Source organism: Pristiophorus japonicus, chromosome 20 (assembly GCF_044704955.1).
Source record: "Pristiophorus japonicus isolate sPriJap1 chromosome 20, sPriJap1.hap1, whole genome shotgun sequence".
Lineage (NCBI taxonomy): Eukaryota > Metazoa > Chordata > Chondrichthyes > Pristiophoridae > Pristiophorus > Pristiophorus japonicus.
In genome coordinates this window covers 83,134,854-83,147,631 of record NC_091996.1, presented here as the reverse complement: position 1 = coordinate 83,147,631, position 12,778 = coordinate 83,134,854, and the positions used below count along the sequence as shown (strand labels likewise).

The 12,778-nt window shown below is 44.1% G+C and overlaps 1 protein-coding gene across 1 annotated transcript; it reads right to left on the bottom strand.

Annotated features, from left to right (window-relative positions):
- Nucleotides 1–4,747: 4,747 nt before the first annotated feature.
- LOC139232801 (probable G-protein coupled receptor 139) lies at nt 4,748–10,942 on the bottom strand. Its single transcript, XM_070863295.1, has 4 exons — nt 10,826–10,942; nt 7,432–7,444; nt 6,539–6,616; nt 4,748–5,667 (listed from the first exon to the last, which is right to left on the bottom strand). Exons 1-4 carry the CDS (start codon nt 10,940–10,942, stop codon nt 4,748–4,750), a joined length of 1,128 nt encoding a protein of 375 aa, XP_070719396.1.
- Nucleotides 10,943–12,778: the final 1,836 nt, after the last annotated feature.

Genomic DNA, 12,778 nt, shown 5'->3' with positions numbered 1-12,778 from the left:
GTCCTGCACTCGCTCGGAGACATCCTTAACCCCTGCACCAGCGAGGCAACATACCATCCTGGCATCTTGATTGCGGCCGCAGAAACGCCTATCTATTCCCCTTATGATTGAATCCCCCATCACTATCGCTCTCCCACTCTTTTTTATGCCCTCCTGTACAACAGAGCCAGCCACGGTGCCATGAACTTGGCTGCTGCTGCTCTCCCCTGATGAGTCATCTCCCTCAACAGCACTCAAAGCAGTGTTTCTGTTTTGCAGGGGGATGACCAGATGGGACCCCTGCACTACATGATTTGTACTACTCTTCCTGCTGGTCTTCCATTCCCTAGCTGGCTGTGGATCCTTCTCATGCGGTAAGACCAACTCACTACACGTGCCACTTATCTCATTCTCAGCATCGTGGATGCTCCAGAGTGACTCCACCCTCAGCTCCAATTCCGTAACGCGGTCCGTCAGGAGATGGAGGCGGATACACTTCTCACACATGTAGTCGTCAGGGCCACTGGAAGTATCCCTGAGTTCCCACATGGCACAGGAGGAGCATATCACGTGACTGAGCTCTCCTGCCATGCCTTAACCCTTAGATACACTTAAATTGGTAATTACAATGTTACAGTTTACTTACTGATATAAAAATAAAAAGAAAAGCTACTCACCAATCACCAGCCAATCACTTACCCCATTGGCTGTGACATCACCTTTTGATTCCGTTCTACTTCTTTTTTGCTTTCTCTCCCGCTGTAGCTGCACAAGTACACCTTTTATAGGCCGCTCCGACGCTGCTCCCGCCTCTCACCAACTGCCGCTCTTCTGTAAAACCAGGTGCTAAGTATGTGTTTATTGATTCTGCCATTGGTCTGTTGATTATTCGAGGAGTGTATGTGTCTGTCCTCAATGGGTCCATATCTCCCTTCGCCACTCTGTTACTCTTAATACAGATTTAAAATCTCGTACTATTTGCCTTAATATTCATCGGAGGATTACTTTTTGTGTTTCCTTTTTGCAGCTCTTCATATTCTGTTTGAGTTCCGTTGTTGCTCTCTGTATTTCTGGCAGGCCGCTGGAGTAGCACTTTTATGTCCTTTTAGGATGATAGGAACAAGAGTAGGCCATTCAGCACCGCGAGCATTTTGAATCTTTAACTTCAACTCTGTCTCATCTGTATGCTAACCCCATCTACCCGCTGTGGTTCCACATCCCTTAAACACTCTTACAGAAGAACGGATATCAATCTGAATTTTGATATTTCTAATTGGGCTGGCATTAACCTTCTAGGGTTGAGAGCTCCACATTGCCACTACCCTCTCGTTAGATTACATTTTCCTACCTCAGCGATCAAAAATAAAAATGCATACCCAAATCATCATTTGTATTTTATTTTTGTGTAATTGAGTTTTACAAGAGGAAACAAACAGCTATAGAACCAATTCTGAACAATTCAAATTTGAGGCAGATTCTAAGTTCATTGGGGAAATATTTTGGCCCATCAAACAAAATTGCGAAGCTCTTGACCATAAACTGTCGTTACAGAATGTCCATCAATCTCGCGCTGGACAGGAACATTTCCAACTGATCACTCTTCTCAAGCTCAGTTAACAGTTTGACCCTTGCAGATGCAAACCTGAAAATAGCATGTATTGATTTGTCGAATTTGCAAAGTGAGAGAGACTGGGGTGAAATACAATATATTCACAAAATAATACGGTAACAATTATAGCATGTTTAAACTTTTAAAATATCGTGTTTTCTATGAGCTCTAGCCAGGGAAACATTTGGTGATGGCTAATCAGTAAATTCATGTTCAAAAGTGGCAGATTTCTTTGTGAGGTGGCAATGCCTCTGATGCTTCTCATGAAAGGAGAGATTGTGCTCACACATCCAACAATCCAGAGGGACTAATATGGATTTCCCAACGCCCGTTCATAAGGACCTTCATCAATTTTGATGCACCACCTGTCTACCTGAGAAGAAACGTGTATAAGCCTTAGAATATGTGGATTGCCCTATGCCATTGCAAACCATTGGTCAGATCACCGAGCGCTGAGCGCGCCGTGAAATAAATCAGGAGCATTTCGTCTGTTGCCCGTGAAGAACACTGGACTTTCTGTGCAATGCGCCTGTTTGTTTCTCCACAAAACAAATATGTTTAAGGTGCATCAGCTGCAGGTTGTCGCATGTGAAATTGTGCGACCAGTGCAATATCTCCAATTGGTCAGATATTGTCTCGGTCGTTAGTATACAGTGTTATTTTGCTCAAACATCGTTCCATCTCCCATCAACACTAACTCCAATTTTCGCATGTTTAACCTTGTGTTCCTCTCTAAAATCCTCAATCAATTTGTCGACGGCCATCTGTGTAGCAATCACTCCCACAACTCTCCATGCATATCACTTCGGCCTGGTTCCCACCGTGAGCGCAGCACCCAGGCCTATGGTGTCAACATGATCAACATGATGGTCTGTAACCATGACCTCTTGTCCTTATTGACCACTCTGTGAGATTCTACTGAAGGCTCACTCAACCATTCTCCAATACCCTTGGTCTATGAACAAATGCAATCACCACATCTTCGACTTGAGATTCTCCCCATTCTGCACGGGCACCATCAGGACTCCTGATTGTTCCCCATTGACATTTTCCCTTGTTCAGCATCACGCATTGACATGGGTCTAATGTCAAGATGAAGGCTCAACACAGCCAGATCCACAGTGGTTCACTGTTTACAGTGAGCAAGATAGAGAGACAGCAGCAGGGTGAGATAGATTGAGATATGACTGACCACATTATAAAAGAACATAAGAACATGGAACATAGCAGCAGGAGAAGGCACTTGTCCATTTGGGCCTGCTCCACTATTCAACAAGACCATGGCTGATCTTCTACCTTCCCGCACTATCCCCATATCATTTAATTATCTTCATTTCAAAAAAAGTATCGACCTCTGTCATCAATATATTCAACGGCTGATTATCTGCAGCTCTCTGGGGTAGAGAATTCCAAAGATTCTTTGAGTGAAGTAATTTCTCCTCATTTCAGACCAAAATGGCCGACCCTTTAGTTTGAAATTTTGACCCCATGTTCTAGATTCCCCAGCTAGGGTTAATATCTTCTCACCATGTCAAGCAGATTAAGAATTGTATATGTTTCAATTAGATCACAACGGATTCTCTTAAACTCGAGGAAACATAGGACTAATCCACTCCATCTCTCCAGACAGGGCCATCGCCTCACCACAAAAACCTGCCAAGTGAACTTTTGTTGCACTAAGGCAAGTATATATTTCCTTAGGTAATGAGACCAGATCTGTACACAGCACTCCAGGTGTGGCCTCACCATTGCCCTGTATGATTGTAATAAGACTTCTTTACCTGTTATACTGGAATTCATTTGTAACAAATGCTAACATACCATTTAATTTCCGAATGGCTTGTTGTACCTGCATGTTAACTATCTGTCGTTCATGAACCTCTGAATACAAACATTTTCTAGTGTGTCACTATTCAAAAATATTCTGCTTTTTTGTTTTTGCTGCCAAAGTAACTTCATATTTCCACACATCTTATTCCATCTACCATGATCCTGCCCACTCAGTCAATCGCTCTGCAGCCTCTTTGCGTCCTCCTCACAGCTTACTTTCCCACGTAACATTGCATCATCAGCAGCTTACATAAGTTCCACTCAGTCCCTTCAGATTAAGGTGTAACCGAGTACATTGAGTTACACAGTGATACAACAGCAGATGGATGTAGATTAAGGTGCAGTTAAGTAAAGTGAGTGACACAAAGTGACACCAGCAGTCAGAGATTCAAAGTAAAGTTGCTGAGTACAGTGATGCAGAGAAACTAGCAGAGGGAGATGGAGAATCGAGTTACTAAGTACAGTGATGCAGTGAGAGACACCAGCAGAGGGAGATAGAGAGCAGAGTTACCGAGTACAGTGATGCAGAGAGAGAAACCAGCAGAGGGAAATAATGAGTGGAGTTACTGATTACAGTGATGCACAGAAACCAGCAGAGGGAGATAGAGAGTAGAGTTACCATCTACAGTGATGCAGCGAAACCAGCAGAGGGCGATAGAGAGTAGTTACCGAGTACAGTGATGCAGAGAGTGAAACCAGCAGAGGGAGATAGGGAGTAGAGTTGCTGAGTACAGTGATGCAGAGAGTGACACCAGCAGAGGGAGATAGGGAGTAGAGTTACCGCGTACAGTGATGCAGAGAAACCAGCAGAGGGAGATAAATAAAGGTGTGATGGAGAACATTCTGTGTTATTTTTTATTTTGGCAATGATGGAACGCATTCTAGGGCCCAATATTTAATGGTGGCTTATCGAATATCTTATATGTGTAAAGATAAAATGATCCGCACTGATGTAAGTGAAAAAAATCGGGAAAAGTGTAAAACGGGATCCAGTGTCACTGTCGCCCAGTTTGAAAAGCGGCCAAGATTAACTTCACCAGCACTGATTTAGATTTTAAAACTGGTGTTGCAAATCTGCTGCCGTTATCGAACCTGTCCAATTATGATTCTCATTGATTAAAAACAAAACAGAACTTCTGCCATTTTGATCATGAGTACTGGATCCACAACACCAGTGTTATGTGTAACCAATAAGTTATTATCTATCCCGAAGGATGATAATAGACGATAAATGAATTTTCATGATGCCCGTGTTCTCCTATTGCTCAGTCCCTTTGGTAAATGTCCGTGGTCATTGTGATATGAAGTAGAAATGCGATGTTGGGGAAGTCAGTCCTGCCACTTGCATAATTCTACTGATTTATGAATTAGTGTAAAGGGATATTTGATCGCATTGAGCATCTCCTCTCTGAACTTACTCTGGGTCACTGTGTAAATGGCCGTGTTTGTGCAGGAACTCAGGAGCTGAAGCATTGTTCCAGCGTGCCCAAAATTTTGAAAAGGGCTAAACAACGACCTGTGACTAAACGCGCTTGTAATTCGATAAAAGAAGAAATACACAACCGTCGTCATCCAGAGCAGGATAAAACTGCTGGATAGAGAAAATAGTAAAACAATGGACCTTCTGCGGTTCCTCATCTCGGGGTCCTTGTCTTTCTTACCATTGCTACCACCCCGGAGGCTCCTTCGGGCGCGACTGGCAACTAAAATGAATCTAACGGTGAGAGCGTTCAACAGTAAAATCACACAGAAGGGAAGCAATGGGGTTAACAGCTGTTCAAACCAAGAAAAAGCTCTCCATGTGGGTACAATATAAAACTGTACTTTTGCACGGCAACCCCGCGGTATGTTATTAGCTGTAATATAAGGAATATACACGAAAGGCCAGGGAATGTTCTTTAAACAGAACAGCGCACTCAAGGTCACTATAACCACAGCCGCGGTTCTCTCGGTGCAATATTTGGTTTTCAGCTTCTGACAACAAATGGCTACAAACCGATCAAAGGTAAAAGCGACCGTTAACCAAACAAAACTGTCTATGGCAGTCCGAGCCAGGAAGTGAATGAATCTGCACAAGGGAGTGTAGTACAGGAAAGTGTTCCACCAATACAGGTCAGCGATCCAATGTAATATCACGTCAGAGACAATCACCATCAGATCCGCTGTCGCCATGGCCACCAGGTAGCGAGTGATGCATTTGGAGAGGCTGCACTTTCCCCGGGAAAGGATCACAATCGCCACCAAGTTCACTGTGTGTACAGGAACAAAAAACAATCACATCATTAAATGGAGTTCAGAGTGCAGCATCAGCTGGCCTCATGTACATGCGATATTGAATAATTCTCCTCGGCTTGTGCTCCCCTCTCCTTTGGATTGTGACACGATATCAGAGGTCAAAGATGCTTCGTCCGTCACAAGATTCTTTATCTGTGAGATTTCACATTGAGTTTCCACAGGCACTTCGAATCTAGGGTGCTCCATAAAATAAGCCAACGCTGAGGATATGATGAACCAGGAGAAATCGCAGCACCAAGAACAAATGGTAGGAGGGGGAGAATAATAGGCACAAGGAGAGAAGAGAACAAATGATAAAATGAAACACGACAGAAGAAAACACCAAGAAGTAAAGGGACAGGAGAGAAGACAACAACAATGATAAAAAGAGCAGGATTGTAGAGAGCACCAAATATGGAAGGAACAGGAGAGACCACACCAAGGTTTACAGGAGCAGGATGAAAGATAACATCAAGGATAAAAGGAGCAGCAGGGACAATGACACCAAGAATAACTGGAGGAGTAGAGAAGAGAACATCAAGGTTAAAAGAGAGCAGGCAGAGCCGCCAAGTTTAACTTGTATGTAGTGAGTAGAAAGCAGCAAACTGTGGTTAAAATTAAACAGTAAAAAAGTTGGCTCCCGTTACCATTTTGTTTTACCAATCAGCCAAGTTTTGACATTCCTAACTGAGTGAATGACAAAGGCTTGAAGAACTACCTACTATATTTACCAGGCACAGTGTGTAAATCGCAACACAATATATTAAACGGCGCGGCAGACACATTACCTTCTAAAAGTCACTTACCAGGTACTCCAATTGCCGCGAGAATGGGGTAATATACGACCTGGACCCAATAAAGCGATGAAGAATGCATATTCTCTGTGAAGAGGATACCTACTGGTGTTGGAGGCGATCACTCCAACTGCAGTAATGAAAAATCAACGGAAAATATTGGTTCATTTATAAATATGGACTCCCGAATGATGCTTCTAGATTGCACAACTAGAGTTATTAGTTACAGTTTGCTGAACAAACAAGGCACCATCTGGCTTTCATATTTCAAAGTCATAAGACAATGAGCCATTTCTTAAAAAACAGATGGTGGTTACCGTTGGGAACAGGAGCTAAAAGATCTAAATAGAACATAAAATATTATTGTAATTTGCATCATAAGAAAGTAAGCAAACTTCCAAACTTGGCCGATTAATGTGACTTGTTTTTTTAATTGAAATCTGGTAATCAGTCTTCCATTGTATCTCCTTACCACTCAAACCTCCTCTCTCAAAGTTCCCTTTTCACAGTCTCTCCCATTTTACTCTCACGTCCTCTCCACTATCTCATTGTCACTAATACAGTTTTGCAATCGCACTCAATTCCGATATTTCACATTTCTCTGTAGCTCTCTTGCTCTCCCATTACTCCTCTCTTCGCCTGTCTCTCTGTGTCTTCCTCTCCCTCACAATCTCTTTCCATTTCATTCCATCTGCTAACTCAGGGGTGAGCAGTTATTTGGGCTGGAGGGCCACTGAACATGTTTTGGTGAACTGCTGTGGGCCACTCATCAATGTTCCCCTAAGGCATGTGGATGCCTTGCCCTGCAACAATCGTATGGCCCCACGCAGCCCACTCTCCAGCTGCTGCTGCTGCAAGGGATGCTGCGCGTTTGCGGCTGCATAGTGCCCGGCCCCACAGCAAAGTAAAGCTGAAATAAAGACAGAAAATGCTGCAAACACTCACCAGGCTTAAGCTTCTGTGGAGAGAAAAATAGAGATAATGTTTCAGAGCGATGACCATACATCGGAACAGGAGTAAGATAGAGATTTAACAGGTTATAAGCAAGTGCAGATACAAGTAGAAGGCGGTGGGGAGATGGGATAGCATGAATCTGTGTATCATTAAATAACAAAGTCATGTCCGAATCAGACAGAGAGAGAGATTGTGGCAGAGCAGCTGCAAGGTAAAAGGGGGTGGCAATGGGACAATAAAGATTGAATGACACTGTTACCAGGAGAGGGGGCGAACCCAAGCAGACACCACGGGATCTTAAGTCGAACGTCTTGAAGAAAGATTTGCAATTATATCGCGCCTTTAACGACCACCGGATGTCCCAAAGCACTTTACAGGCAATGAAGCACTTTTTGAAGTGTAGTTATTGCTGTAATGTAGACAACCACTCGGCCACCCTAGTACATAAAGCACGTGCTAAAGTTTGAAATTAATGTGATCCGGGTGTAAGTAACGGGTCTGCTTCCGCATAGAATCCTGGAATCCGAGAATGATACGGCACACAACGAGGCCACTGGGACCACCGTGCGATTGCCAGAGATACCCAATTTATCCCACTCACACCTGCTCTTTCTATTCTTTAATTTATTCATTCACGGGATGTGTACATCACCAGAAAGGTCAGCATTTATTGCCCATCCCAAATTGCCCTCGAGAAGGTGTTGGTGAGCCACCTTCCTGAATACAACTGAATGTCTCGTTGGGCCATTTCAGAGGGCAGCTAAGAGTCAACCACATTACTGTGGGTCTGGCGTCAAATATAGGCCAGACCAGGTAAGGACGGCAGATTTCCTTCCAGTAGTAAACCAAGTGGATTTAATGACAATCCGGTAGTTATACGGTGCACCATTATTAATACTAGCTTTAAATTCCAGATTTATTTAATGAACTGAATTTAATTCCCTTTGACTCATGACACCGGATCATTAGTCCAGGCTTCGGATTACTGGTCCAGTAACATAACGACAATGCCACATGTTTCCCACAGCCCTGCGAATGTTTCCTTTACAAGTATATATCCGCTTCCCTTTTGTAAGTTACTATTGAAACTGCTTCTGCCGAGCTTTCAGTTGTAATGGAAATAAATTCCACACCGAGTCCGAGAACAGTGAGGGAAACGTAACAGTTTATTCGTACAGAGTGCTCTGGGAGAAGTGGGGAAACTCCGCAGCTTCGCCACACCTTCTCTCCGAGCGAAGTTTCCAAGATACAATTATAACTTTGGAGGTGGTCCCGCCCCCTTACACCATTGTCCAATTATCTAACATTTTTGTAATGTCTTACCTTATATGGTAACGCTATGACAATTTATCTTTACATTGTGGTAAGTCAAAGGTTAACTAGCATACGCACACACAAGTGGGGTTACTTTCCTCGCATCAGCAGAAAAACAAGGAGCGCTCTTCCTGTTATTAGTACAAGCGATATACATCTGTTTGCCTTTTCAACCGCCCATTGTTTTACTTCCCCTATCTCCATGACTCAGGGTCAATGGACATTGGGGTCTAAATGCGTCTTTTGTTTTAAGCAGGCAATTTGTTGCTTGAACGTTTACATGGTACAGTACCAAAAACAAGAGTATTATAAACTAAGAGATAATTCTTCCACAACAGTCCCTCCTGTTGATCTTTTCCCATCTCATGCGGATAAGAACAATCCAATCTTACATCCGAACTGCCTCATCATCTTGTGCCAGGGTCCTTGGGCGAGCCTGGAGCTGGTGGTACTGCTGCAAATGGAGGTGCAGCTTCTGATATGTTACGGGTGGAAGTCGGGTTGTTGTATCGTTGATGTAAGTCCCAGCAGCTGTGGGTATTGTGGTACATAACTTGGACATACATATCTTAATCATCATTACCGCAAGGTACAAGGCCAGGCATATACCCACAATCAAAATCAGCCCCTGCACAATACTTTGTCCCAACTTAGACATCCATCCCCCCAACCAGCCAACTGCACCATCCGGGGTGGTTAATTTCCTCACTTCTCTCCTTATATGATCAGCTAGTTTGGTTATATTCTCCGAATTATCGGGTATATAAGTGCAACATTCAGCCCCAATCAATGCGCATGTGCCTCCGTTCTGGGCCAATACGTAATCTAGCACCATTCGGTTCTGAAGTACAGTGGTACATATGGCTACCATTTCAGCTGTTATGCTCTCCATCACCTCGGCAATGTTGTTAGCTATTTGTTCCAAAACCCTCTCTACATTTCTTAGTTCATCCATGGTGCGCCCTATCCCTTATAGGAACATCACAACTCCAAAGAGTCTTTCAACCGGGGCAATCGCTCATCTTCATCGACCAGGGTACGTACCTGTCTGACAAAGGGGACCACATATCCTAAATAACAGGACCCTGTTCATCGCCTGGGTAACTAGGGACATGCCCTACGTCTGCACACAAAATACGTGCCATTATACGCTGCCATTTCATATATTGTGTCGGGGTCCCAAGACTGTGTACACAATCCTCCACCTGTTTTTTTCAGAAGGCATGAGAGGATAGTGACCCGTGCGCCTGTTGTGATATTGAGGTTGTGTGGGCAATCGCTGTACCCTATGACACGTCCCCTTCCGCTGGTGTCATTTTGGGTTAAACATGTGGTCCCGGTTGGTTTCCCGATCCCCGAGGTATTGGTCAGGACTCGGTATGGGGGTTCCCTTTTATGGTCATAGGATGGTTGGTACAATCCCTGGAATGTTTGACTAATGGGGTACCCAGCACTCTCCCACTCGGTGACATCCCCGTGGTTGTCCACACGGTAGCGGTATGATGGTCCTCCTCCCATTCATGATCCCTCTCATGACCCGCCTTTCATCCTTCGTTCTTGCATTGGCCCCCCTTCTCCCGTGCCATTCTGGCTCAGAAGCCACTTGACAGTCTCAGTTAGGGTCAGGGCAACGGGGCGCAAAGGAATTCCTCCTTTGGAATGTATAAGAATATGCAAGCACACCCAGCAACTAGAAAAGTTCCCATTTCGCGCATAAACATAAGACATATACGGAAAGGTGGTTACATGGAATTCTCGTTTCCGTCTCGCTTCCCACATGCTGCACTTGACGTACACCAGTTTCATCTTACCACTCTATATTAACAAATAGTCAAAGGCAAAATGGTCGTATATGTTGCTTGTAGTGTCTCTATTGACCTGTGGGCGAATCAAAGAACAGTGGATACAACAGGCATTAGTTTTTCAGCTCGAAAACCTTAAGCTGGGTCCAGTGTTTCCACTGCCCCCGTCCTCTCATATCAACGCAGGCATATGTATCTCCGCTAATCATAACCTCGTAAGGTCCTATCCATTTTGGTGCAAATCCAGGCTTCCCAGGGATGACTTTTACCATTACGTGGGTCCCTTCCTGGGGCACATCTGGGAGGGCGGTGGATTCTAATTTTTCGTCCTGTCGCAGCTGCTTATCCTTGACCTGTGTTCTCATCTCCTTAAGACTGTTGCTCATTTTCAGGACGTACTTCCTGATCCTATCCCTTAAGGGTCCCACATCAGTCCCCCCTGTAACGATCCCTTCTGGGAGTTGCATTGCTCTACCCGTCAGTATATCATTGGGGGACAGCCCAGTCATCCTGTTTGGGATCGCTCTTCACTTCATTTAGAATGAGGGGCAACAAGTCAACCCAGGTCTCCCGGTTTCTCGGATTGCCTTTACAATCACCACCTTGAGGGTTCGATTCATCCATTCTACCATCCCCAGGGATGGTATGGGATGTGGAATTTCTGTCTTATCCCCATCAGTTTACATACTGCCTTTATCACCCCTCCCGTGAAGTGGGTGCCCTGATCCGAATCCATTTGCACCGGCACCCCCCATTTGGGGATGATCTCCTCGGCCAGTATCCTGGCCACTGTAGTGGCCGTACAATTTCGTGTGGGGAACGCTTCCACCCACCGAGTGAATTGGTCAATTACCACCAAGCAGTATCTTTCCCCCCGTGAGTCCGGGAGTGGCCCGGTGAAATCTATCTGTATATTTTCCCATGGCCCCCTTGGTCTCGGTTGATGGGCCATCCGTATCCTAACCGGCTTGCCAGGGTTATGTTGCACACATGTTATGCAGCGCTGACAGTGTTTGGCTATATCCCGCCCCATTCTGGACCACCACCAATCTTCTCGTGAGCCACTCCATCATGGGTCCCCTGCCTGTATGGGCCACTCCATGGTGTAGTTGCAGTAATGTCTGCTTAATGCAGTTTGGGGCTGTGACTTTTCCATCCTTTCTCCACTGGTGCAGCTTCACTGCCCCCAGGAGGCCTTCTGCCGGGTTTTCTCCTATGTCCCTCATGTTCGGGCCCTGGGACTTTAACCGGCATTATGTCAACGAGGCCCGTGTCCTGCTTTGTTTTGGCCCATACCGGCTCTAGGGCCTCGAATATCACCCTGTCTACCCCCGACTCTTATCCCTAATCCAGGGCCAGTGGTTTAGCACTGCCCATTTTCGCAATGTTTCATAAGGGCGTGGAGTACTTGTTTTTACGTCCATCCGCTCGTGGCCAGATTATTTTGTTAAGCTCGGCGTCTACTAATAGTTTAAATTCCCTTATTAAGTCAGTTCCTAGAATAATTTTTTCAGGCGAGTATTATTACATGGGCTAGTTCTGTTTTATTTTATTCTGACTAGCCCACCATTTCCTTTATCTGTCAGGTGAGTCTTCTTTATTCTATTAAGAAATCCAAATGAATAATGTCCAATATAAAACAGTTGTCAATGGAAAGAGTTAACTTCTTTACAGGTTTATAAGAAGGCCTGATGTCATTACGTGACTTCACGTAATCATCCGAATTTCGTTTTTTTTTAAAGTCTTTGTGCTTTCAAAACTTGCTGAGAAATTAGGAATCCGTTAAAACAGCAGAAATCATTAGTAAAGTCGTCAGAATAGAAGTCTTCTCATCAGGCCAGATAGCATTTTAGATAAAATTTAAATTATTTCCTTAACTTCTAATACAAGTACTTGCCAAAGATTTCTTTAATTGATTTAAAACGATACCACACATTTTTAATAGTTATTTTGTTTACTGAACTTCAATTTTCACACAAGCTGTATACATTCCAACATTTCCCATAAGAATTTTAAAATGAGTAAGATTTTCTCATTCCCAATTTTGCTTTCTGTGCTGAGTTCGCATAGCTTAGATCTCTTCTCGTTATTTTCAAAACCCTCCTGCTTGTTTAGACTGTTCGGGACTTTTCTTGATAAGCACGTCTATTCTGGAAATCTTTTCAAACTTTAATGAAACTTTCTCGTAATTTAAAATCATTTTCAATGGAGAGTGTCTTTTA

Excerpts from the sequence above, each read along its gene's own strand:
- LOC139232801 (XM_070863295.1), bottom strand. The coding sequence starts at position 10,942 with ATGAGCAACAGTCTTAAGGAGATGAGAACACAGGTCAAGGATAAGCAG. Across the intron at positions 5,668-6,538 it reads CATCGCTTTATTGGGTCCAG|TGAACTTGGTGGCGATTGTG; the intron begins GTCGTATATTAC and ends CTGTACACACAG.